This window comes from Coturnix japonica, chromosome 8, assembly GCF_001577835.2.
Source record: "Coturnix japonica isolate 7356 chromosome 8, Coturnix japonica 2.1, whole genome shotgun sequence".
NCBI lineage: Eukaryota > Metazoa > Chordata > Aves > Galliformes > Phasianidae > Coturnix > Coturnix japonica.
Window position 1 is genome coordinate 18,541,742 of NC_029523.1, and position 24,048 is coordinate 18,565,789.

Here is a 24,048-nt window from a genome sequence, read left to right on the forward strand (position 1 = left end):
CGGGGCTGGCGGGTGGGCACGGGCTGCCATGAGGCTCATAGAACACCCTGCCCCGGGGCAGCTGTAAGGCCGAACTCGGTCACCTCGTGATGACTCACATCGTGCTGCGGGCGCTTGTCACATACCGGGGTGAGGTTGTGGGGCTCAATCAGCCGCACCCTGCGCCGCACGGAGCTCCAGGGCCGGGCACACAACGTCTGCCATCAACAGCCGCTGGCTGAGCTCAAAGGTCTCCCCCTGCGCTGCCTACACTCACGGCTGGGCATAGTCCAGCTCCATCCCAGCCCGCGATAACATCAGCCCTGTTACCCAGCAGCAGCTGCCCCAGGGCCGGGCTCTTCTGCCTGCCTTCTCTTCCAGCTCAGCTCGTGCCATCCCTCTCCAGCACCGTATAACACAACAGCACTACTAGAACCCTCAGCTGACACAGCATCAGAAACACCAGCAGGGGTTGTTAGTTCGTTTTATTTTAGATCCCAGGTGAGGTAGGGACAGACGGCTCCTGTCTGACTATTTATAGCTTGTCATACTGCAGGCTATTAGTGGAAGAACAAGAACAGCTAGGCTACACGTGCTATTAATCACCTGGAGCTACTCTATGACAATTCAGCAAGCTGAAATCAGGGGAGAGAAAGTGGTTCCCCAGAGCTGTCACAGCACTGATCCCTCCCCACGTCTTTCCTCCCAGCACACCCATACAGCCAGCAGCACACCAGGCCGCATCCCAGCAATGGCTCAAGATGCCCTTGGCCCAAACACTGACCTAAACCCATTCCAGCCTCAGCAATGGAGGGGGAACACTCCTGCTCATAGCTCTCTGTGCTACTCAAAGTGCCCCTGCCTTGGCCACATACAGCAGTAGGAGGGCACAGCGCCATAGCACAGGGCCTGTCCTTCCCCACGGACATCACTTTGCTCTCTCTGTCACCTCCTCCAAAACGTCCATGCCCTGCAATAAAGCACCAGAAAGGAGTTCATCTTTCCTTCTTCAAGTTCTGCATGTCAGCGACCCACCCTCCTGCTGACCTCCCTCACTGGTAAGCAGGCACAGTCAGAGAAGCAGGATCAATTCTACCCCATTGGCATCATGCAAGGCTCTGGGCTGGCCCACTTCAGACCCCGTCTCACCCCGCTGCTCTCTGAGCTCCTTAGTGTGATGCTAAAGATTTCTTCCCCAGCACTCCCACCCACGGCCAAGGCAGCAGGTCAGAGCCCTTCCACCAGCTCACTCACACTGACTTAAAGCAAACACACCGGGCTGTGACTCAGCCACCAGAGCAGAAGGGTATCACACTGCCCTGTTCCTCTGCATGCTTTACTGCTGAAATCAGCTGCAAAGTCACAGAGCTCAGTTCTGAGACAACTCTAGGATTTACAGAAACCTCCTCCTCCGGCAGATGGGGCTTAGCACCCAGCACAGCATGTGTGGAAGGCTCTGCTGTAAGCCAGCCCTGCCAAAAGGGACTTTCCTGCTCACCCTATGCTCCTTCCACTCACTGTAATGCAAGGAGACCTCAGCCTGTGCTCTGCTGATCCTGCATTCCTTTCAGCACAACCCCTCAGCAGTTCTGGGAATAACGGCAGTTTCTAAGGAACCTGGTAAAGGGAATGACTTCATTTACAACCAGGAGCAATTGAATGACAGACTCCAACGGAAGAGAGTAAGGCATGATGTGCTCAGACACGATAAATCCTACCTCACAGCACTGGCCCCACTCCAGCACAAGTCACTAGTAAGGGACCAGCAGCTCTCAGGGACTGAAGATGAAGCTGGGGTGTAAAAGCAGCCTGTGGTGGGTAGCTCACAGTGTGAGGCAATAACTAAACCCTGCTCAGGGCTGGAAAAATCCAAGAATGGCTTTGATGTTGTAAAGCTTTCATTGCCTTCTGCCTGGTCACACATACTGACCTGCTCCAAACTCAGAAACACACAGAGCTTCTCCACTACCTTGGGGTGATGGTTGTCCTCCCCCCCACAACACCTCCACCTCTCCCCCCACATCAGAGAGGAAGAGGCCAGCGCTGCTCTGCCTGATACTGCTGCCACCTCTGCTGTCTAGAAGAGCTTGGCCCTGCCTGCACATCTCCATGAGAACCGTAACAGATTAATTGTAACACAGGCTTTTGGGAGAAAAACAAGGCTCAAAGAGCCTGGGAGAACAGCTGCTAGGCTACCAGCATGCCCTGGGCAGAATGCAGAACCAGGAGACTATAGAGAGGGAGGAAAGCAAATCGTTCCCACATGCTGCAGGGGAGCAGCTCCCCCAGCAGTTGCTGCTGTGCAATGGTGTGGAGAACTACAGGGGGTCACAGGAACAGGGATTCTGTCATGTAATAGCACCCCACAGCACCCACATTCTTATTGTACAAGCCTGTCGTGACACCTGGCGGCCAAAGGCACCCCTGCAGCACCTCTCAAACCTAGATGAATGATCTCACTTCCATGACCTCATGTGAAAGCAGGAACAAGGCAAAGGAATGCAGTCAGGACACTTGGGCTAGGACACAGTGACCTCCTCTAACACACAATGCTCTCAGCTGCAGCTCACAGTTCTTTGTCCCACTTCTGTTTGGAGCAGAACACAGTCTGGGAAGAGCAAGTTACGGAGCTGCAATGGGAACACTGGGAGAAGAAACTCATTGCAAAGGCCTACTAGGCCTTTCTGATGAATGAAGGCTGGAAATAGGGTTTCATTACTGCAATAACATTTACATTCCAAGTCAGTTCCAAACCTCTGTGTCCAAAGTGGTGCTGGTTACCACTGTAGGAAGCCAGGCTTCACACCTAGATGTTTATTATATATACATAATCTGGGAGGACAAGGGAGCTCTTCCCACTGTATGGTTTTGTCAAGTGATTGTCCATGCTGCTCGGTGAGGCTGCAACATCACTCCTCCCATGGACTCATGTCTGTGTCAATGGCCACACAGTTATAGGCTGCATAGCGTAACTTCTCTTCACATACCTTGGCTCTAGGGAGGGAAGAAGGGGGAGAAAGACAAGAAGGAATTGCAATTTCTGCATCTGCCAGCTGAGATGATGAGATATAGGCTATGCTTCAAAAGCTGCTCACAAAAAAATATCACAACGGTCACATGATGCAGTTGGGGAAATAAAAGCACAGCAAAGTAATGGGGCTATGTGTGTCAGCAGAGAGGCTAGGAAAGCTCAGACATAGAATCCCCCGGTTGCAGAGAAGCTATGACACTTACGTGGCATAGTTGGGCAAGAAGAGGGTACTGGAGCAGGTGGAGGACTCTGGCAATGCATCTGTTGTCTCAGAGCTTGGGGAAAGGTGACAAACTGGTTAGAATCAGCAAACCAACAAGGAAAGAAAGAAGAGCAGACCGCAGATCCCTTGGATCTGTTAGCCTTGCAGTCTGTGAAAAAGAAACAGACTCACCCTACTTTGTCTGGATAGATGTAGATCCGTGCTGGGAGGCGGCTTCTGCCAGTAACGAACCGGAGGAAGCGGCTGCGATCCTCTGTGAAGGGAGAACAAAGGTATCAACGGATCCCGGGGCAACATGAGATCAAGCATAGCCACTTCCAGGTATCTCCTCTAGCCCAGCAGCTTGCTCTGCTTGGTTCCCATCTGTTCCCCAGGCAGCAACAAGGGTGGTTTCAATCTCTCCATTCCCAGCCAGCACTTAGAGGTTGTCACGGCATAAGGAGACGTGCAGTGGCAGAGCAAATCACTCACCATTGGTGAAGTTGTTGAGTGCTTCCCAGAAGTACTGAACACGGGTGTCCAGTGGCTCAAAGTCCTCAAACCGAGCTGCCAGAGGATACAGAAAAGAAGTCTTAGAGATCTCAGCTCCTCCTGGACAAATTAGAGCATGGCATCTTGTGCATAGCCATGGGCACTCCCTGATCCTGTTAGCACTCAGCTATGGGCAAAAAATGAACAGGCTCATACCATCGCCATAACAAAGGCTAATACATGGCTCCCACACACCCCTTGTCTCAGCACGGAAGAAAGACAGTCATTCAGGGAAAGAGCTTTCAGCAGAGGGCCTTCACTTACTGAGTTTCTTCAGGGCATCAACTGTGACTTCAGGGTCTCCACAAACTTTCTTTTCCAGCTCCTGCCAAGTGAGGAGGTCAAGAACAGCTTGGGGTACCACCTTTAACAGCCCAGCTTGCATAGCCATGATCTGAAAAGGAAGCAAGGCAGGTGAGCAGTATGTCTTGCCTACTTTCCTGGCTCAGGGTTGAGTCTGAGGACCACTGAACTGAAGCCAAGTGACCACTCAGCAAATGCTCCATGGGACCTGCAGTGGGGAATGGGATCCCAGAGAAATGCATTCCAGTTCACTCAGGAAGCCTCTATTGGAACTGAGAATAAAATTCTGTCTCTCATGCTGCTACATGCCACCCTAAAGGACTGCCCAGTATTTCACTAATGAGCACAGGGACATTAACTACTATACACACTTACGTATGTCTCTGGGAATTCAATGGCCACTGACGCTATGGGAGAGCATTACCTGCTCCTTGCTCTCCTCCAGTCGAGCTTTCTGTACCAGACGGATGAACTCCTTACGGTCCTCATAGCGGACCACGGTGTTGCTGCCATTGGGAATCAGCTCCACCATGCGTTGGTCACTCAGCACTGTTGTGTAGGTCAGCTCGTTCCCAAATTTGAACTCAAAGGTGTCTTTGTCCATCACTTCCATCACCTCCAGGAGTTTCACCTGTCCAGATCAGTGTTTGTTAGAGACATGCCCAGTGGGCAGAAATATGCCTGGTCCCTCACCTCCTACTTTTCCAGATAGGGGCTAGAGTGACTGAGACAACAGTGCAGCGTGGGATATGCTGCCCTACAGCTGCACTTGCTGTTTAGCAGACCTTGGGGCATTGTGTGCTGAAAGCAAGTCAGCCCTGCTACGTCTGCATCAGCTCTGAGATGTATTAAATGCTAATAGTGCCCTCTCTGTCAGTATAGAAAACATAGACTTGCAGAGCACCACAAGGGAATAGCACAGGCAGAGCCTCCCAGTCCTTCTCACCAGCACTGAGTCCACCGCAGCAAAGTCTTTGCTCCAGCTGACCTCCTCCCCTGTTAATTGTTTCCATACAAAGCCAGGAAGAGCCAGGACCTGAAGGAGAAGAGCAGTTCTGCTGAGTTTGTGAGAAAGGAGATAGTCCCAAGGATAGAAATGGGGTTCAACCACAGTGGAGGCTTCACCAGTCTCCCTGTCTGCGTGCAGGGCTCATCAGGTACCCTGTCCTAAATAGAACTGAGCAGAGACCAGATACGCTCCCTCAGGTTCCCAGCAGCATCACCTGAAATTCAGGCTGCGAGCTCTTGGCCCCAAACCCTGACTAACACCTTTTGTCCCAGTGCATGATCACAAGACCTTCCCATGTTCCTGTTGGATAAGTGGCACAAGAGGACTAACAATTCTTTTGTGGCAAACCCCCACACCAGAAAACTCACCAGAAACTCCTTGCCCCTCAGAGCTGCTCCCATGATCTGCCCAATCCACTCATACTTTGGGAAGTCTTTACAGGAGGGGTTGGGGACATACATGTCCCTGGCTTCTCCAGTGCTGTTACCCTAAAAGAATAAGAGTCAACACTCAGCCTAACATGAAGCACTACAAGCAGCTCTTGCAGTGACTGGGAATTTTCCACAGTGGAAGAGGGCTAAACCCCACGACCTCTGTGGTAATGTTCCAAGCGAGGAACTTATCAACATATCTTACAACCAGAATGTCACAAAGCAACATATTCAGTCCTTCATAGTTAACGAGAAAAGGCTTTGAACTAGCAAAGATAGGTACATCTCAGGCATGAAAGGGGATACGAACAGTTCTGCTTTGCCAGGCACAATAGTGTGTACTAAGTACTTTCTGCCTCAAGTACCCCCAATCCACAGCACCTGGTTAGATGTGCGCACAAAGAAGGGCAGGGGCACAGGAGTGTCTGCTGAGCTGGGACACAGCTCCTCCGACATGTCTGCCAGGCTGTCCCGAAAACCACCACCTGCAATCCCAGAAGAATGGCATTTTTAGTGACAGAAACTCCTCGTTTGCTGACTCACAGGAGCACAGAAACAAGATTTGGGGTTTTGATCCAACAGAGTCCAGAGCTGAATAGCAGGCTCCTGTCACAGCCCTAAGGCATCAGAGGAAATAAGACAGCAGAAGTAACACCGCTGCCTGGCTCATGTAGAACAGCCAGAGGGAACACTGCCACTGTCAAAACTGCTGCTAGTGACTAATGGAGGTCTGACACCACTGTCAGAATGCAATTCTCTTTACCCACAACACTGCAGAAGGTGGCAGGACAAGGTGACCTGCCTTTCTCCTCCAGCAGCAATAACACTGGGAGCAAATGAGAAACCCTGCAGCAACAGGGTTACACCATCAACCTGCAACTCTGCCCCCCCTTTGCCCACACAGCCCCTACCTTGGTCAATGATGCCCTCTGCGATGAATTTGCACTCCCACCACTGGTCGTAACGCAGCGGCCACCTGTAGAGAACCAGGAACTGCCTCAACTGCTGTAGGTGCTCAGTGCACCCAAATCCAAGGAGAGACTGAGGAGGCAGCTGAGAGAGCAGAGAGGCCAGAGGCCTGGGGCATAGCAGCCTGGGCTTAAGAAAAGACCTCAATCTCAAGTCAGCTACAATCTCAGAAGGGAGGAAACACCTTGGGAGAACAGGCTCTCATCCCATGTCTGACCTAGCAAAGCCTTTCCAGAGGGCAGACAGGTGCTTCCCAAATATCCTGCTGTGAAAGAGGGCATAGCTCCCAGCAATGCATGATCCCCTCCCTAACCCCAATGCTGCTTACCTATAATCTAGAGGCTTTTCAAACTTGTCGGAGGGCTTCAGGCCTTCATACACCTGCAACAAGTAGAGATCAAAGCTGGTATCCCCTCTCCAGAAGAAACGGTGCCAAGTGAAGACTGGAAATTGGAAGGAATCTCGTTTGTCTCAAACCCTTAAATACCGACTGAAGCTGACCCCTAAATGGCCTACAGCCCTTCACTTCTGAAAACACAACATAATTACAGTATTTTACACCACTTGCAGCTTCCTAGCTTCAGAGGTACACTGAATGCAGATGAAAACTTGTTTCAGTCTAGGCTGTCTGTGCACACATTGAGCAATAGATCTTTTGGAAACAGAGGGAGAATGACAATAGGAATATTGGTATTGCTGTAATGCCACAGGACTGTGTGCAGCTGCGTTATTGTTGTCACAGAAGAAGCCTCTGCTGTCCTTTCAGTGTAATAAGATCGTTATGCTGTGCATTAGCAACATGTCAACAACAAAACCTAATACAGAACAAAGACATCAGCTCTGATATTCAGATATTCCTGGATAAGAGATCATCAGCACTTGTAATTGTAGAGCCTACGAGTCATGTAAAGAAACCCTGAAGTCACCAGGTAACTCTACCTCCCAAGCTCTTCCCTCCACCCACCTCCCTCTGGTTCATTTTCGTTTTAGGATGCTCCACTCTCCTCAAAGCAGTGGGGAGTCCTCCCCAGGAGGAGAAATACCTGAGTGAAGACGGCATTCTTGCAGCTGGGATCCAAGGCAGGGTTGTCTCGGTGCTCCATAGCCAGGCGTCGGTTAATATAGAGCCGTGGCATGAAGTTGGGCTTGCTTGTCTCTGAATCCTTCAGACACTGTGTAATGAGAGCTGTGCGCCTCTTGGACAGCAACAAGAACTGCTTGATATGCTGCCAACAGGTAAGTTCAAAATGTCAGAAGTGCCCAGTGCCCAAAGCACATTACCTGCTTCCTAGTTCTTTCCCCTTCCCAGATCCACAACCGCCCACACACAGCCACATTCTCCTCAACAGTAATTTCTCTATCTGATCTTCTGTCTCCAAAGACTTTCCTTTCTGGCTTAACGGACAGACCGAGCCCAATTCTCCCTCCATCAGCAGTCATCTGATACTCACTCTCTAATGTTGCTTGGACTCTCCTTCACTCTCACCAGAACAAGAGTCTTACTATTCCTCCTACTTGTAATGAAACCAAGCTCTGCTAGACAAACAAGAATCCTTAAATGCTCTGGGTTTTAGGCTAAGCTGGCACAGGGATTACAGTGTTTTCTAGCAGTAGGCCTGGAAGCACACAGAGCTAGACTACCCTAGCAATGCCCAGCATATTCTGGGAGAGGATGTGAGGAAAACAGACAACTGGAAGGATAATTGAGTCTTACGAGAAAGGAGCAAATCAAAAGCCAGAAAGTAGTTACTGGTAAGAAGCTCTGCCATTTGGACACAGCCAGTTCAAAACTGCTGGCAGCAAGCACGGGAACAGAGTGTGCTGGGCTGTGATCTCAGAGGGGATGTATGCCCAGCTCACACAACCAGTGCAGCTACAGTCTGAGTCCTTTTGTGGGTGATGTTCTCTCACCCCCAGAGCCTTGGTTTCATTCTTCTTGTTACTGCACAGCTACAACATTTCCACATCAGTGTTCTAGCAGGAAAATAGTCTCAAAACAATATCGCCTTTCACAGCTTTAATGAAAGGAGCTCAGCCAGGTATTTCCCTTGAGCTGCTTTAAAAGCAACAAGCACTGACTGTCTCCCTTGCCACAGCCCAAGTGCAATCACTCTGCCTCATTGAGGCCCCACAAGACACAGAGGAAATCACTCACCTTGAGTTTGCTGAATGTGCCAACAGTGTGGTCCCAGGCTGGCACCAAATGATGCAAGACACTATCCAGGAGCTTGATGAACCTAAATCCCAAAGAAGAAGGTACTGCAATACCCTGAAGGGAAAGGGATCTGAATAAGCCTATTCCAGGCCAGGCACTTCAGACACAAACAGAAAAGTAGCAGCTGACCAAACACAAGCCAGTGTGATTTTTTTTAAAATCAAAGAGCCTGTAGCACTAAACTCTCATTGCAGCAACTATGCACCCTTTGCAAGGGACTCTGTGTGCATCTGCCTCCCTATCCCCCCTGCAACACAGATAAGCTGCACCTGCAACACACAAAATGTTGAACTTGAACTGCAAGATTCTTCTTAAAAATGTATGAAAGCTACCTAAGAAAACCTCTGCTACTTTCTCCAAGGTCCAGGATACCCATCCCAGGTGGTGTCAAAGAGCTTTAGAGCTCCCAGCCATTACTTGGACTGCAGAGGGCACCAATCCCTGCAGATAGCACCACCCCACTGCACGCCCATACAGTACCTCTGAATGAGCACTGCCCTCCGGTACAGCAGGTCAGGGTCTGTCCCTTCCAGGCGGGGGTAGCGTACTAAATTGGCCAGCTGGAACATGTCAGCACTGAGCCCCAAGTCCCTCTGTCGGGAGGATTTGATTTTGATGCCACGAAGGCGAACGTCAATCCCATCATCTGCCAAAGGAAGGCCACAGATAATAAGTCCACGAGAAAGTAAGCCTTCCAGATGCAGCAGGTCAGAACCATCTCCAAGTAAGAGCACTAAAAACATGATCAGCTTCACCAGCTTTGGGTCTGAGCACTGAAAGTCTGAAAGAACTTTGTGCAGAAATGAGGAATTTAAAGAAGAGGGGAAAAAAAACAAAACAACAAAATCAGACACAAAGAAAAGAAAAAGAGGCTGAAAGCACAAGGCTTGCAAATCCTCAAGCTGCTCTGGAGTACCTGGCCAAGAAGTACAAGCTGCAGGAATAAACTCAATGTACAGTATCTCACAGGTGCATTATAGATGTGGCCATAACTCCTAGCCCTACCTCTGCACTCCACAATCCGGATCTCGATGACAGGCAGGTGTGTTGTCATGTCCTCAAGGACGCACACATCCCCAATGTAACTCCTGCAAGCACAGCACAGACAGAGGCTGCAGAGCTGATCCCTTGCCCAACCTGTCAAAATTCACTCGGCTGCTCGTAAGGAAAAAGTTGCATCCTTCAGAATGGGAAGCAGCAGGAGGAACCCAGACCCAGTTGCCTGCCTCCATCAGTACCACAGAGCTCACATGAATATCCAAACCTCCTGTTACCTCAGGTCTAGGCAATGTCTTGTTCAATAAGACAGTACAGCTCTCTGAATTAACCCAGCCATACTAGTTGTTAACCATCAGCAAGTCCTCCCATCTGAAAGGCCAGGACTGCAGGAGCTGGGAATGGGGTTTCAAAGTGTTAGATTGGAGAGATGGAAAATGCCTCTCCCAAGGCCCTGAGCCACTAAAGTGAGGCTGGAGTTGGTGTGACGACCTATAGTTGAGGTGCCCAGCACCTCAAGCCCTCAGAAGGGCCACACTACACTTCCCACCTCCATCCACTCACTCATCAATGCCAACATCGTTCAGTTTCTTCAGGTTGTCCCCCTCACCCCCGTACACGGCGACACGCTTGGGCATGAAGTTCTCATCAGTAGTATCAACAGTCAGCAGAAGCTTCCTGCAAAAGGAAGCAAGAAATGAAGAGACAGCTCTACTTCTGAACAACTACCACTGCTCCTCCCTCAAAGCCTGGCCACACCTGTACCAAGCACATACAGACAGTGCTGATACCCCCAGGTACCTGTGACAACATTGGCTAAGAGCTGCTCAAACCCAAAGCCAAAGCAGGGGACAAGGAGCAGGGAGGGCACAGCAACCTAAGGCCATGGCAGACTCATGCACAGAGCAGGGGCTGCAGTGCCCACCCCAGCAGTGAGTCAGCACACAGGGGAGAGATGCCTCACTTGACAATGGTGCCTTTCTTCATGTTGAGCCGCACCCAGTGCTGGCCCTGGGACCCATCACTCTCCCAGTACGTGTCAGCATGGCTGTCCGTCAGACACGACACATTGAAGTCTTCCTGGAAAAGGGCAATGAATGAAGGGAAAGTCAGAGAGGGCCAGGATTATTTCTCCTTAGTGGCTACTTTTGTCAGGAATCATAGAACCAGAGGGTATCTAATTGGCCCGTTCCCATTTGCTGGCCTCTGGGTTAACATAAAGAATACAGCACAGGGTGCTGGGACAGGCCTGCTAAGGCACTATGATGTCACATGCACAGCACAAGAGTATGAAACTCTCCCTAAAAATCAGCTTAGCAGCTACCATTAGCATTTACTTCTCAGATCACAGCTTGCACAGCTCATCCAGGGGCTGCATTACACAATGCTCAGCATGACACTCCCCTCCAAGTCTGCACCTTACCCTCCACAACCACATAACATAGACCAGACCATCCCAGAGTAGGACAGCACACCCAACACACACACTCCCCAGCCCTACAGCACAGCAGGGTTGATCAAGCCCTGTCCTTTTACCCCACACACACTACTCACCGTGTAGGATGAGACGTCGATACTGTCCACATACTGCTTGACGCTGCCCAAGTTCTCATCCTCCTTACCAATATGATCATACAAGAAATGCACCAGGTCTTCATCACATTCATAAGTCCATGTTGGAGGCACAAACCTACCAGGATAAAGAGGTCAACAGTATTAGAGATCCAGGGACAGCGAGGCTTCGCTGACCCCTGCCAGGTGAATGGGTCAGGAAATGTAGGTCCAAGTCTGCCTTGAACTTCACCTTGTTTTCTGGTTCACGCTGGCTTATTTAGAACAAAACTTCACTGAGCAGAGCTCAGCTTCCCCACTTCCTGTCTTGCTCCACACCCCAATTTACAAGAGATGGCTGTCTGAGCAACAAGGGAGAGACAGCAGCTTGCACCCACCCACAGCTGAAGTGTGCACACACCATGAAACAGCTCCTACCGAAGCTTCTCTACTGCAGCTTCATCCTGGTCCATAGGCTTGGGCTTTGCTCCCAGGCGCAGGGAGTAAGTCAGATCCACCACTTGCTCCCACCTGAAACAAGACGGAGTGAGAGAATCCCAGGGGAAAAAACACAGGTACTTGAGAAGTAGCTGGAAGGGGAAGATTCAGGTTTAAAGCCACATTGCATTTCATCCTCCATCATATCCTTATCACATGCCTTTTCTGTTCAGACACTCTTTACTTCTTCCAATCAATAGCCCCAGCTGCATTGGTGATAGTGACCAAGCAAAACAAAGCAATTCCACGTCTGGGTTCCTCACTGTGTCACTTTTGTATATGAAATGGCCAAGCAGGCTGGGACTTTTCAGTCCAGGACAGAAAGGACTGTGAGGGAAAAGACATCAAAATCTCAAGCAGCATAACATGAGCAGATGAGAACTTCAGTGCTCACGTACACATAAGGAAGTGAGACATCAAGACAGCAGGCTCAGACTACAAACAACCTGAAGGTTCTAAAACAGAAATCTCAAGTTTAAAGCTTCTCCAGCTTCTCACTGTGGGCATCAAAACTTTGATTTCTAAGTCTGACTCTGGAGACAGATTTTGATGTTTCCTGCATATTGCACTTTTCCCAGTTACAAGGAAGGGAAGACGCTGGACACATGCTTGTAAAGCAGCCTAGGAACAGTATCACTTTCCACAACCTACATGGAAGGGATGTGAGCCACAACCCCATACCTGATCACAGGTTTGTAATCAACCCCAAACAACTGCTGCTGCCTCTGGATCCTCTCTGTGGACTCAACTGGGACCAGCCTGTCCCCTCCTTCTGCATGCTTGCACACCAGGACCCAGCCTTCCTCCAGATCACAGCCACTCTTGTATTCTTCCAGCTGCTCCTGTGGGGCAAAATACATCCTGTACGGACCCCCTGGACCTCTACAACTCCTTGAAAGGAGGTTGCAGCAAAGTGATGGTGGGCCTCTTTTGCTGGGTAACAGCAATGGGATGAGAGGCAGTAGCTTCAAGTGGCCCCAGGGAAAGCTCAGGCTGGATATTAAGAACAATTTCTGCTCCTAAAGAACGGTGCTGCAGTGACACAGCTGTCCAGGGCGGTGGTGGGGTCACCGTGCCTGCAGGTGTTCCACAGCAGTGGGGATGTGGCACTGAGAGATGTGCTCATTGGGCACGGTGGGGTGGGGGTAGGACTGGGTGATCTCAGAGATCATTTCCATCCTTAATGACGGTACGATACCACAGACACACTCAGCATTGCACTAAGGGCCCCGGGCCTCACATCGCCACCAAGGCCCGAGCCTGGAAGGGACAGTGGCACGGGGTGTAGACACGAGCGATGAGGAAGGCGGCCGGAACACAACCAGGTGGCGACAGGACGCGGCCAGAGGGCGGCGGGGGGAACGAGGCGATGTCAGGGGCCGGCGGGGCGGCTCTCCACCCAAGGGCCGGGGACCGGGCCCCTCCGCGGGCAGCGCAGGCCCCGAGCCGCCCCCCGCTCCGCGGTAGGCCCGGACCCTCGGAGCGCAGCGGGGGGCGTTACCTTGCTGAGCTTCACCCACAGCCCCGCTCCGTTGCAGTACTCCTCGCCCGTAGCGCGGAGGCAGCCGCCCTTCCGCACCTCGATGGTGGCCCGCGCCGCCCGCTTGGAGCCCCGCGCCGGCCCGGGGCTGTCCCACACGCTGAACAGGCTGCGGGACGAGGCGGCGGCCGACGGGTCCTTGCAGATCTTGTACTGCACCTCGCGGGGCACGTAGCACAGCGCGGCGGGCAGCGGCCGGGAGCGGCGGAAGCATTCGCTGCACTGCAGCAGGAACCGCAGCCGGCCCAGCACCTGGTGCGGAGCCTCGGCGCCCGCCCGCATCGCGCCCCGCAGCTCCGAGCCACGCACCGCCGGTGTGACGGGGGTCGGTGCTCACGGCTTTACGGCAAACCACGCCCGCCGCACAGCCAAGATGGCGGCGCCCGCAGGCAAGATGGCGGCGCCCATGAAGCGTACGGCGAAGAGGGGAGCAAAGCAAGATGGCGGCGTACGGAGGGGTGAGGGCGGGGCAAGATGGCGGCGCCCGGTCGGCGTGCGGAGGGGAGGGGTCACGGTAAGATGGCGGCGGGGCGGGGCGGGATGAGGGCGGGGCGGGAAGCGAGACGGGATGGAGGGCAGCGAGCGGCTGGTGTGAGTAACCGGGAGCGGGGTCAGCGGGGGCTACGGGATCGGGAGGGTGACACGGAGCGGCCACGGGGCTCATGGCGGCCAGAGCGGCGTGGGACCGGGAGCACGAAATGGGACGGGACGGGCGGGACGGGAGAGTGCGCTGTGATCAACCGGGACCTGACCCCGAGTGTTGGGATCAACCGGGACCTGACCCCGAGTGCTGTGATCAACCGGGACCCCGAGTGCTGTGTCCAGCCGTGTCCCCGAGCTGTCTTGCTGCGGGCACGGGGCCGTTCCTGAGGCGCTGCTCACTCCGCTGCTGCGGTACCGGCCCCGCTATGGAGCTCTGGGCTCCGTCCATCGGGCTCTGGGCTGCCCCCATCGCGGCCCACACGTGTGCCCCCCCGCCATGCAGCCCCTGGAGCTCTGTGTGATAGATAGCGCCGTGCCCTGCAGGCACACGGCCCCTGTGGGAGCAGCTGCAGCCGGCGATAACGTAATCGCACCGAGGGGCCGTCGCCCCGCTGCCCCCAGAGAGGCCCGGCTCCCTGCAGCCAACAGGTCTGAGAGCCAACAGCGCTGCCCCGGTGCCCTCCATGGTGACCAGCCCCGCCTGCTGTTCTTCCAGCCCCAAGGGCTTCCCCAAGCTGAAGAATGACACGTTCCTGCGGGCGGCTCGTGGAGAGGACACGGAGCACACCCCGGTGTGGTGCATGCGGCAGGCGGGGCGATACCTGCCGGGTGAGTGGGGGTGGCAAATAGGGCTGGGATGGTGGCATATAGGGCTGGGTTGGGGGGGGCAATGGGAGCCAGCACAGCCCTCGTCACCACGGCTGGTTCCTTGCAGAGTTTCGGGAGACCCGGGCTGCTCAGGATTTCTTTGACACTTGCCGGAGTCCCAAGCTGTGCTGTGAGCTGACGCTGCAGGTGATTGTCCTCTGTGGGGGTTGTGTCCCATTTCCCCTCTTATAACAGAGGTGGCAGGAAACTTTCGGTCTGGCCTTTACCCCCAAGTGGCTCACTAGGTTGTGCAGCCCAAAACGTGGCTCAAAGTCCCTGAGTTCATCCACAGAGTGACCCCCCAGCATCAGACAGGGCCCTGCCCACCCACTGCACCCCATATGCGTGTCCCAGCCCTCATAGGGACAGGGACCCACGCTACGTTTTTCTCTCCGCCATCCACAGCCACTCAGACGATTCCCTCTGGATGCTGCTATCATTTTCTCTGACATCTTGGTGGTGCCCCAGGTGAGTTACAATCAATGGTGGGGAGCAATGACTGGGCACGGGGCTGGATCCAGAACTGCCACATTCCTGCCTCTTCCATTCTCCCCCGTCCCCAGGCACTGGGCATGGAGGTTGTCATGGTCCCCGGTAAAGGACCCACATTTCCAGAGCCCCTGAAGGAGGTGGAGGATCTGCTGAAACTACGGCAGAAGGTGGACGTGACTGCAGAACTGGGTTACGTCTTCCAGGCTGTGACACTGACACGGCACAGCCTGGAGGGCAAAGTGCCCCTCATCGGCTTCTCCGGGGCACCTGTAAGTGATAGGAGTCTGCAAAGTGGGTTTTCCTGCTCTTCCCTCTGGAGTAGCGCTGGTCTTGGCACCTCCAGAGCTGCAGGGACCAGCTTGTACTCGTCCTATATAGGCAGAGAACTAGTAGAGCTGCTGCTCCTGCACACAAGTCTGTCTTCAGCACTGATCCCACAATTATCCCCTCACATGTTTTTCATCTCACCCCGCTCCTCTCCTTCTTGCAGTGGACGCTTATGTCCTACATGGTTGAAGGGGGTGGCTCCACTACGATGGCAAAGGCCAAGAGCTGGCTGTACCGTCACCCTGAAGCAAGCCACCGACTGCTGAGGCTGCTGACTGATGTTGTCACCGACTACCTTGTGGGGCAGGTGGCTGCTGGAGCGCAGGTGTGTCCTGAGGCATGGGGACAGGTCCTCAGGAGGGCAGGGACTGGGGACAAGAAGCAGAGAGGTCCAGCTTGTGAGATGAGGGACTGAAGCACTGCACTGCATAGTACCTGCAGCTCACCCAGCCCTTTGTATCCAACAGGCGCTCCAACTGTTTGAGTCTCATGCAGGGCATTTAGGCCCAGAACAGTTTCGGGAGTTTGCCCTGCCATACATCCGAGACATTGCCCGGGATGTTAAGAGCAAGCTGAAAGCAGAGGCACTGCCACTGGTGCCCATGGTAAGTGGGCAAGCTGCCTGGGATATCCCTGTTCCCTGGGAGCACATGGAGGATTATGGCTGCGAGGAGAGGCTGGGAGAGGGTACAAAGGGATGCTACCAGGATAGCAGTGTGACAGGGTCTGTACCTGTATCTCTCATTGTCCCTGGCATCTGGAGCTCTGTCTCCTGGAGTTACTGCCCATTTCCTCCTTCCCCAGATTGTCTTTGCGAAGGACGCACACTACGCACTGCGTGATTTGGCACAAGCTGGCTATGAGGTTGTCGGTCTTGACTGGACCATCCAGCCCCAGGAAGCTCGGTAAGAGTCTGGCACAGCACTCTTATCCTGACCCTTCCCTTTGTCTGGCTGCCCTGCTGCATTGCAGGCCTGAAATTTTCTGGTGCAGAGGAGAGGATAGTCAGGCCCCAGTGCTTTGTGAAGCTCACAGCAGCCGGGAGCTGCACAAGGGGTCCTGTAGCTGCTCCTGATCTCTGCACCACACACAGCAACTCACCTGTTTCCTCCCTGCTCCAGTGCACAGGTAGGGAAAGGTGTCACTCTGCAAGGAAACCTGGATCCCTGCGCTCTCTATGCACCCAAGGTGAGCCATGGGCCTCCTGCCTCCATTTCCCCACTTACAACCCTCACTCATGTCCCAGGCTGATGGTGGCTGGGACTGGTGGGGATGGGGAACCTTGATGAGGTTGATACATGGTTTCCTGTGACATCTACAGGAGAAGATCGGGGAGCTGGTGAAGAAAATGCTGGAGAGCTTTGGGACCCAACGCTACATCGCCAACCTGGGCCACGGCCTCTACCCAGACATGGACCCCGAACATGTGGCTGCCTTTGTGGAGGCTGTGCATGCTCACTCCCGCCATATCAATAAACATGGCTGAGCCTGGGGACAGGACTTCAGGTTGGGCACAACTACCCTGAATGTATTTTTGTCACAGGGTAGCTTGCTCCAGGTTGGGATGCAGCATTAAACCAGCACCTTCTTTACAGCACCTGCGTGGCTCTAGCTGGGGGTGGGGAATTGGCCCTAGTACAAATGAGCTTGTGAGGTCAAGGACACCCTGATCCCCATCCTGTGGGTGGGTGGGGGGACACTGATTGGGAAGTAGAGACACCAGGGAAGCAGGGTCACTGTTCCTTTGCAGTCTGTGCATTGTTGTGCCATGTCCCTGAAAGAAGGCATGTGAGCTCAGAGTGCAATGGGTGCAATGGGCATCTCCTGGCACTAAGGATGCGCTCAGCCCTGCCAGGGGAGAAGGGGTGCCTAAAGCTGGGCATGGGGAGCTCGGGGCTCACATCCCACTGCCACCTTAGGCTCAGCACAAACACTGCCAAAGCCCTCAACAACCAATGCCACAGCCCTGCTCAGGTGGAAATGGGCAGCACAACCCTGATCCAGGATGGTCCAGGATCCCTGATCCTGAGCCCTGATCACCTTTTTGGGGTGCCGGGTACCCCAGGGATGTGCCACACTTGCATCGCACGCAACATGGGGCTGTCTGGAGATCCCTCTGGCTTCAGGGAAGCACGGTACACACACGTGATAATGTTCATCCCTTTTATTATTAAACATCAGATGAAGAGGTCGCACACACACATACACACACGCACACAAACAAAACAAAACGGAACAAAAAAAGAAAGAGAAACAGACTGGTTGAAGAATGCTATTTCGGTGGCGACAGATACTGAGTACAATTGGTTTCCTGGCCGGAGCGCAGACAAAAGTCACTTTCCAAAAATCAAAGTCAAACCAGACAGCAGATAACTAGCCAACGTTCCTAACTACAAGTCACTGTCCAGACTGGCCCTGGCCCCCCCAGCCCTCCCAACCCGTCGGAAAAATAATGAAGCAAAACCTCAGAGCTGCCGGCCGGGGGCCGAAGGCTCCATTGCGGGCTCGGGGCGAGCATCCATCCCTGCCTTCCCAGTGGGATGGGATCGGAGAGTCCAGCCGCCCCGAGGCAGCCCCATTCCCTCCCCCAGGACGAAGGCATGCACGCACCCACGCACCTCGCACTCACACGTGGGCACCCGTGGGGCAAAGGCGAAGAGCTGGGCGATGTTCGATGGGTGCCCACGTCGCTCCCGCGCTGTCCTCCGCCACTCGGGAGCTGGAGCCCGTGCGCATCCCAGCAGAGTCCTTCATCCTTTCCTTCGCCATCCTCAAGCGCTGCCGCTCCTCCCTCTGTCCGTCCGTCCATCCTGGTGCTCCCAGCTGAGGGCGGACATCCACCTCCCCCTACACCCTTCTTGCTGCCGACGATGCAGTGGAAACCTGAGAATGTTTGCGTGCCTCCTCCTCTTTTTTGTCTGTGGTCGTGGTGGGTTTTTTGTTTGTTTGTCTTTAAATAATAGTTATAATAATAATAATAATAGCAATAATAAAAATAATCCCCCCAGCCCATGACAATTTCAAGTATCCCCCAAATAAAAGACAGAATTATAAATAATTATAACTTTACAATTTAATAATTGACACATATACTATAGTATTTACAGTATCATAAATGCTTTTTTTTTTCCTTTTTTTCTTTTTTTTTTCTTTTTTTTCTTTGTTTTTTTCTTTTTGTGTGTGTGTGTGTTACTTTTTAGTAAGCAATCCCTGAGAACAGTTACTTTAACTTTTTTTTTTTTTTTATTGAAGGATCTTCACAAATAGAGGAGTTTGCATGTCTGGGGCGGGCGGGAGAAGCGCTCTGCAAAGCCATCGCTTTTGGTGACGTATGAGGTTCTAGTGTTGCGGGTTCCTTTGCTCCTTTCTCACTTTCTTTTGCTTTCCTTCTTTCTTTTCCTTTCATTGTTTTTTTTTTTTTTTTTTTTTCCTTTTTCCCCCAACGTGGTTTTAAAACATTTTTGCACTTTGCGACCCTTCCAATCCCTCCAGCGACCGCTTCCTTCAGGAAAGAGGTATTAAGATTTCCAGGTTAGCTTTTGGTATTGGCAAGGGAGGGGCAGGGGCTGAGCAAACCATCCTTTTTTTTTCCCCGTGGTTGCCTTTTGGTTTGTGCCCAAGGAATCTCTGGATCCTCTCAGCGTGTGAAATGGTTAAATCCGAGAAAGAAAATAACATTAAAAACAAAAAAATAAAATCAAATAAAAAAACAAAAACAGAAACAGAAGAACGGAACGGAGCAGCCTCTGCCGATGGGGGGGAAGGTCTTTTCTCCGCTCTCCTTCCTTCTTCTCTCCCGAGTCCCCGTGCTGCGGCCGGACCCTGCCCAAACCGTTGGCTCACCCAAACCGCTCCCGCACCAGCAGCATCAGTTTTTTCTTGCCTTTGTAGATTTGTTTGAGATTGTCAATGAACTGGGCGAACTGTATGTGCCCGTCCTGCGCCAGGAGGAAGGTCTCCCTGGCCTTGCTGAGGAACTCGATGAACTCCCCGTAATGCCGCGGGCTGATGTGGGTGAGCCGCGAGTGGGTGGTGTTGATGTAGGCGCTTATCGTGGCGTCCAGCAGCTGCCGCAGGGGTGCTTTGTCGGTGGACATCAGCTTCCCCGAGTTCCTGCGGCCGGGGATGCCGGCCAGCCCTGGGGCCGTCATGGTGCAGCGGCGGAGGATGTCCGACAGCACCGTGGCACAGTGCACGCTCTTCACCACCAGTGGGATGATGGCCGCCAGCTCGTTTTTGCCCAGGGAGTGGCTCAAGGCGCAGGCCCAGAGCACGTCGTTGATGGCCGGGTGTGTGTCCTGGTTGTAGGCCAGGTTGAGGTGCGTCATGGCCAGTGAGGCCAGCTTGAAGGCCCGCAGCGGGTAGCCCCGGTGCTCCATGTAGCGGGCGATGGTGAAGAGCTGCGTGTAGGTCATGCCGGTGGAGGCAGCGTCTATGACGATCTGGTAGGCGGTCTCGAAGGCAATGTGGTCCTTCTCGCAGAGGGTGAGGGCAGACAGGGCGCAGTTCTGCGGGTCCTTCATGGCACACTGCAGGGCCAGGGTGCGGGCACAGCTGGCCAGCTCCTCCCGCTGCGGGTAGTCCAGGCTCAGGCGCAGGATGGTGTTGTGGGACATCACCGTGGCCGCCACGATGCTGGTGGCTTCCGTGGGGGTGAACAGCGAGTACCAGCTCTGCAGGATGCTCACCAGAGCCCTCACTCCTGCAAGAGACACAGGGGTCAGGAGAGCTCAGAAACTCAAGCCCAGGGCCACAAGTGGCTTTAGGGATCCCTATGCCTGTTCTTCTTTCACCACATGAGAGCCAGGCACTCACCCACTTCAGTAGCGCACGTCACCAGCCACCTCACCATCTCCCGCCGCCGCCAGTTGAGGGTGGACAGGGTCATGCGCATCACCTGCGGGGCAAACACAGGGTTGACCCTCCACTCTATGGGATTCCACTAAGGACACCCAACGCCATGGTGCTCCCCTGAATTCTCCACAACCCTGCTCACTGTCGACTCCCTGTGAGGCTTTCAGGTGCTGCCTCACCCAAAACTTTCCCCAAACCTCAGCAGAGGCTGAGCTCTACCTTTCTAGGCCATGCAACGATCAATGTACCCCTTCCATGAGACCCCTGCGTGCCATGGGGGACCACATGCTTGGTGGAAGACCATCACCAGGGTTAGTAGGGCAGAAGGGCCACCAGCATCCCCCGTGCTATCCTATACCTGGAGCCCCAGCTCCAGCGCAACATTGAGGAGTGTTGTGTCTGAGTTGCTGTCGGCTGGTGTGGCAATCTTAAATGCGTCCTGGGCCAGCTTGAAGATCAAGGAGGAGGAGTGGATGTTCTTCTGGATGGCTTCCAGCACCGTGCGCAGACGCAGCATATCCCCTGGATGCAGGCAAAGATGGTCAGATGGCTCAGCCTTCCCCCAGTAACATCCAGCTTTACTGTATCACCCAGGATGTGCTGCCTATCCATGCCTTCACTAGCCATAGCACCACAATGCTTCCCTGGAAACCACCCCTGCATAGGTTCCTGACTTGACCCCAAGACTCATCTCCCAGCTCAGAGCCTTGTGGGGAACATCAGCCCCTGTAGGCCACACAGGGTGGGGAGAGGGGCCTCTGGTGTGAGCACAGACCAAAGATGCCGACATGCCCCATCACCCTGTCTTGCTCCACATTCATGTTTCTACACTCCCATAGTCACCAATGGAGCCGATGAACCTCACGCAAAGAAAACTGAAAAAAACCAACACACAGCAATGTGAAAACCCTGGAGCTGCACCTGGGTACACACAGACATCTCAGATGACTAATAGCTAAATATATCGTCTGCCACCCACAGCAGCCACTTGCACCACCACCAGCATCCAAATCTCCCAAAAATGGCTAGCGGGGGCGTAGGTGAGAAACGCTGCGAGGACACAGGATCGCATTGGGACATGCTGTGGCGGGGGAACACCCAGGGAAAAACACAGAGAGAGAAACAGATGTAATCCACCAGATCTATAGCCCCAGCATAACGCTCTCATCCCCACGAGGAGCTGAGAAACTAAGGATAAGCCACCTCCATCCGGGTACCTGCAAGGAGGGGCATGATGCTATCAGCCCTGGACAAGCAGAGAGGTGGAGGACAGGATGGAGACAGTCATACAAAGGGTTGGTTTGGAAGAGACCTTAAAGCCCATCAATTCCTATCCCTGCTGTGGGCTGGCTGCCCCCCACCAGCTCAGGCTGTCTAGGTCCTATCGAATCTGGCCTTGGGCACCTCCAGGGATGGGGCAAGGAAGCTCTAAGCTGCTGTCTGTCAGTACTGCAATATTGTTCCTCACCAAATCCCTCCCCAGCCCTTGGGCAGCCACCCCTCCATCACCCCTGGTTCCACACCAACCTTTGGCTGCCGTTAGCATGGTGGATGCCAGCTCACACTGCTGTGACTCCAGGTGCCCCAGGGTGAACCAGCGCGGGTACCTGCTGGGGACCACTGACACCAGGTGGTGGGGGTGAGTCACATCACCAGACGGTGCTGTGGTTTCCAGCACTGGCAACCTGAAGGACAAACAGAGGGGACAATGTCAGACCAGCCCCAGGATGTGGTGATGGGGAGCGAGGCGGGGGCTGTATCCTGCAGTGCCTCTGAAAGCCTCCTGCTGCCACGCACGTGCAGGGGCTGCTGGGTTGTGTGCACGCCACATGGGCACGGGGATCAATCTCAAATCTACTTGAAAGGAGGAGAATGATCTGTGAAGTGATTTATAAACTTGGAAGGAAAAACACAAGCATCAGGGGAAGGGAAAAAAAACAACACAAAGGCAAGGAAAAAAAGAAAAAGAGAAAGCCCTCCTCCCTCTGTGCTCCTTTCATGTCAAAGCGCCCAACAGCACTCCTGGCTGCATCATCTGGTTCTCCTTAAGATGCCCGGTTATGATCAGAAGCAGCAGTACATTTACCCAGGGCCTCTGCAGTGGTTTTTGGTTACCTGCCTGAGTGGTGATACTCCAAAGCCTGAAAATCTCAGGAAGACAAGGAAAAGAGCAGGAGCCCTGCTTCACTTGCTGCAGTGGCAGAGCCATGTCAGCCCTTCCACACTCTCATTTCCTGACCTGAGTGTCACCAATCCTGGGGCTCACAGGAAGGAAATGTCCCCATGGATAAAGGGAGCATCAGACACCTCTGTTTTCCCCAGAACAAAAATCAGAACAAGTCCTGCACCAACCTCATGGCCCGCAAAGCCAGCTTGTACGCCAGGTCGGCATCGTGGGGCAGCAGGGCAGAGAACAGGTATTTGGCAAAGGTGTGCATAGGGACGCTCTCACGGTGGATCACTTCTCCCAAGCCGCTGAAAGGGCCGCCTAGAAGCAAAGTGCATTGACCATCATTATCACAAATGCATCATTAGCTTTGGGGTAGGCAGATGCTAATGCTACCCCATGATACCCAAAGATATCTTTGCTACCCCAAAGAGAAGCCCTCACCTTCCAGCAGCAGGATGCACTGCTTCCTCAGGGTCTGCACCAACACTGGGTCCAGCTCCAGGTCCTGCAGACGAGCTATGATCTGCTCCTCATTGCGGCACACTTTGTCCTGGGCATAGAGGCCTTCAGGCATCACTCTCTGCTGGCCCATCCCCATCAGGGCCACCTCCAAGGCCAGGGACAGGTAGGACTCGCCACTGTCTTGGCTGCCAGTTGTGACGGGCACATGTTGGTAGACGGGGGGTTTGGTGTCCCCGGTGTCTGGAAGAAGGGGGAGAGGTACAAAAGAGTTAGAGATGTCTCTCTAGGTGGGAGAACCAGGGCTGAGCAAAAAACCTTTTCAATTCAGAAGCAAGACCTAACGCTTCCTTCACTGACTGCCTTTGGTTACCCAAAGATGAGGGAGATGAGAGGTTTCACCCTACTCCTTACTCTCAACTGTGAGACACAGGAGCCCTGAGACACATGTAAGAGGACACGCAGCTGATAACAGAGCCTTCCTACCCACAGATGGGCACATCTTGGCCCAGCTCTGCCAAGCAGCTGCCCTGCTCTGCTGCAAACCCAAGGGTAGAGGTAAGGAAGAGTGGAGCTCAGGAGCCCCGAGGCCAAGCACTGCACTGAGGACTGGCTGGAGCTGCCTGGCAGAGAGTGAGGGAGCACTCGGTACCTGAGATTTCAAGGCAATTTTCCTCTTCTAATCTACAAGCTTCGGTCAGTGTGAGAAAGAGGCAGCCGATGGGGTTCAGAGGGTGGCCTACCCAGCCCTCCAGGTTGGTGATGGTGGTTGCACCTCGTTGCAGCAGCTCTGCAAAAGAAGAGGGAAAAAAATAAAAAAAAAACAAGAAGAAATTAATAGTGAGGATTTCATGATGGATTTTCCACCCAGAAAAGTCCCCAAGACCAGAGGCTTTTTCTTACACCATGGGCTGGGGACATGGGTACCTCCAGGAAACCGTGACCAGGGACCTTGGGACATTCCCAAGGGCCACGAAAAGTTCAGGGCAGCCACCACAAGGGCACTCAGACAACAGGAGGATCAGGAACCCACTACAAAAAGGTGCCCCAAAGGCTGGAGGAGGTGCAGTGGCTCAGCCTCAGTTCCCAGGAGCACACAGGAGTGTCCATAAAGCAGTGG

General features: G+C 53.5%; 3 protein-coding genes across 6 annotated transcripts in view; 1 reads left to right on the plus strand and 2 right to left on the minus strand.

The window, feature by feature from the left end:
• Positions 1–446: 446 nt before the first annotated feature.
• LOC107317447 (E3 ubiquitin-protein ligase HECTD3-like) lies at positions 447–13,654 on the minus strand. The gene is made up of 21 exons (XM_015870155.2): positions 13,238–13,654; positions 12,418–12,578; positions 11,677–11,769; positions 11,242–11,377; positions 10,652–10,767; positions 10,252–10,365; positions 9,697–9,779; positions 9,172–9,337; positions 8,632–8,713; positions 7,520–7,702; positions 6,805–6,857; positions 6,419–6,483; positions 5,889–5,992; positions 5,445–5,564; positions 5,014–5,103; positions 4,492–4,698; positions 4,029–4,158; positions 3,705–3,779; positions 3,405–3,486; positions 3,214–3,285; positions 447–2,973 (listed from the first exon to the last, which is right to left on the minus strand). Exons 1-21 carry the CDS (start codon positions 13,556–13,558, stop codon positions 2,889–2,891), a joined length of 2,538 nt encoding a protein of 845 aa, XP_015725641.1. The 5' UTR covers positions 13,559–13,654; the 3' UTR covers positions 447–2,888.
• Positions 13,655–13,805: 151 nt separating this feature from the next.
• UROD (uroporphyrinogen decarboxylase) lies at positions 13,806–17,039 on the plus strand. Of its 3 annotated transcripts, none has more exons than XM_015870153.2 (10): positions 13,806–13,867; positions 14,475–14,587; positions 14,694–14,773; positions 15,032–15,094; positions 15,190–15,387; positions 15,609–15,770; positions 15,913–16,050; positions 16,250–16,350; positions 16,567–16,633; positions 16,767–17,039. In XM_015870153.2, exons 1-10 carry the CDS (start codon positions 13,845–13,847, stop codon positions 16,929–16,931), a joined length of 1,110 nt encoding a protein of 369 aa, XP_015725639.1. In that variant the 5' UTR covers positions 13,806–13,844; the 3' UTR covers positions 16,932–17,039. The 3 variants fall into 3 exon arrangements, with proteins under 3 accessions (XP_015725639.1, XP_015725640.1, XP_032302032.1); XM_032446141.1 differs by having other exon boundaries at positions 13,830–13,867; positions 14,401–14,587; XM_015870154.2 differs by lacking the exon at positions 14,694–14,773.
• Positions 17,040–17,594: 555 nt separating this feature from the next.
• The window catches only part of ZSWIM5 (zinc finger SWIM-type containing 5), an 81,378-nt gene continuing 74,924 nt past the window's right edge, over positions 17,595–24,048 (minus strand). For both annotated transcript variants that reach the window (XM_015870150.2, XM_015870152.1), the window contains exons 8-14: positions 23,581–23,718; positions 22,911–23,171; positions 22,652–22,787; positions 21,827–21,984; positions 20,658–20,821; positions 20,261–20,342; positions 17,595–20,147 (exon numbers count right to left, since the gene is read on the minus strand). In XM_015870150.2, the coding sequence (XP_015725636.2) occupies positions 19,285–20,147; positions 20,261–20,342; positions 20,658–20,821; positions 21,827–21,984; positions 22,652–22,787; positions 22,911–23,171; positions 23,581–23,718 (1,802 nt within the window). In that variant the 3' untranslated portion in view covers positions 17,595–19,284. The remainder of the gene's footprint in view (positions 20,148–20,260; positions 20,343–20,657; positions 20,822–21,826; positions 21,985–22,651; positions 22,788–22,910; positions 23,172–23,580; positions 23,719–24,048) is intronic.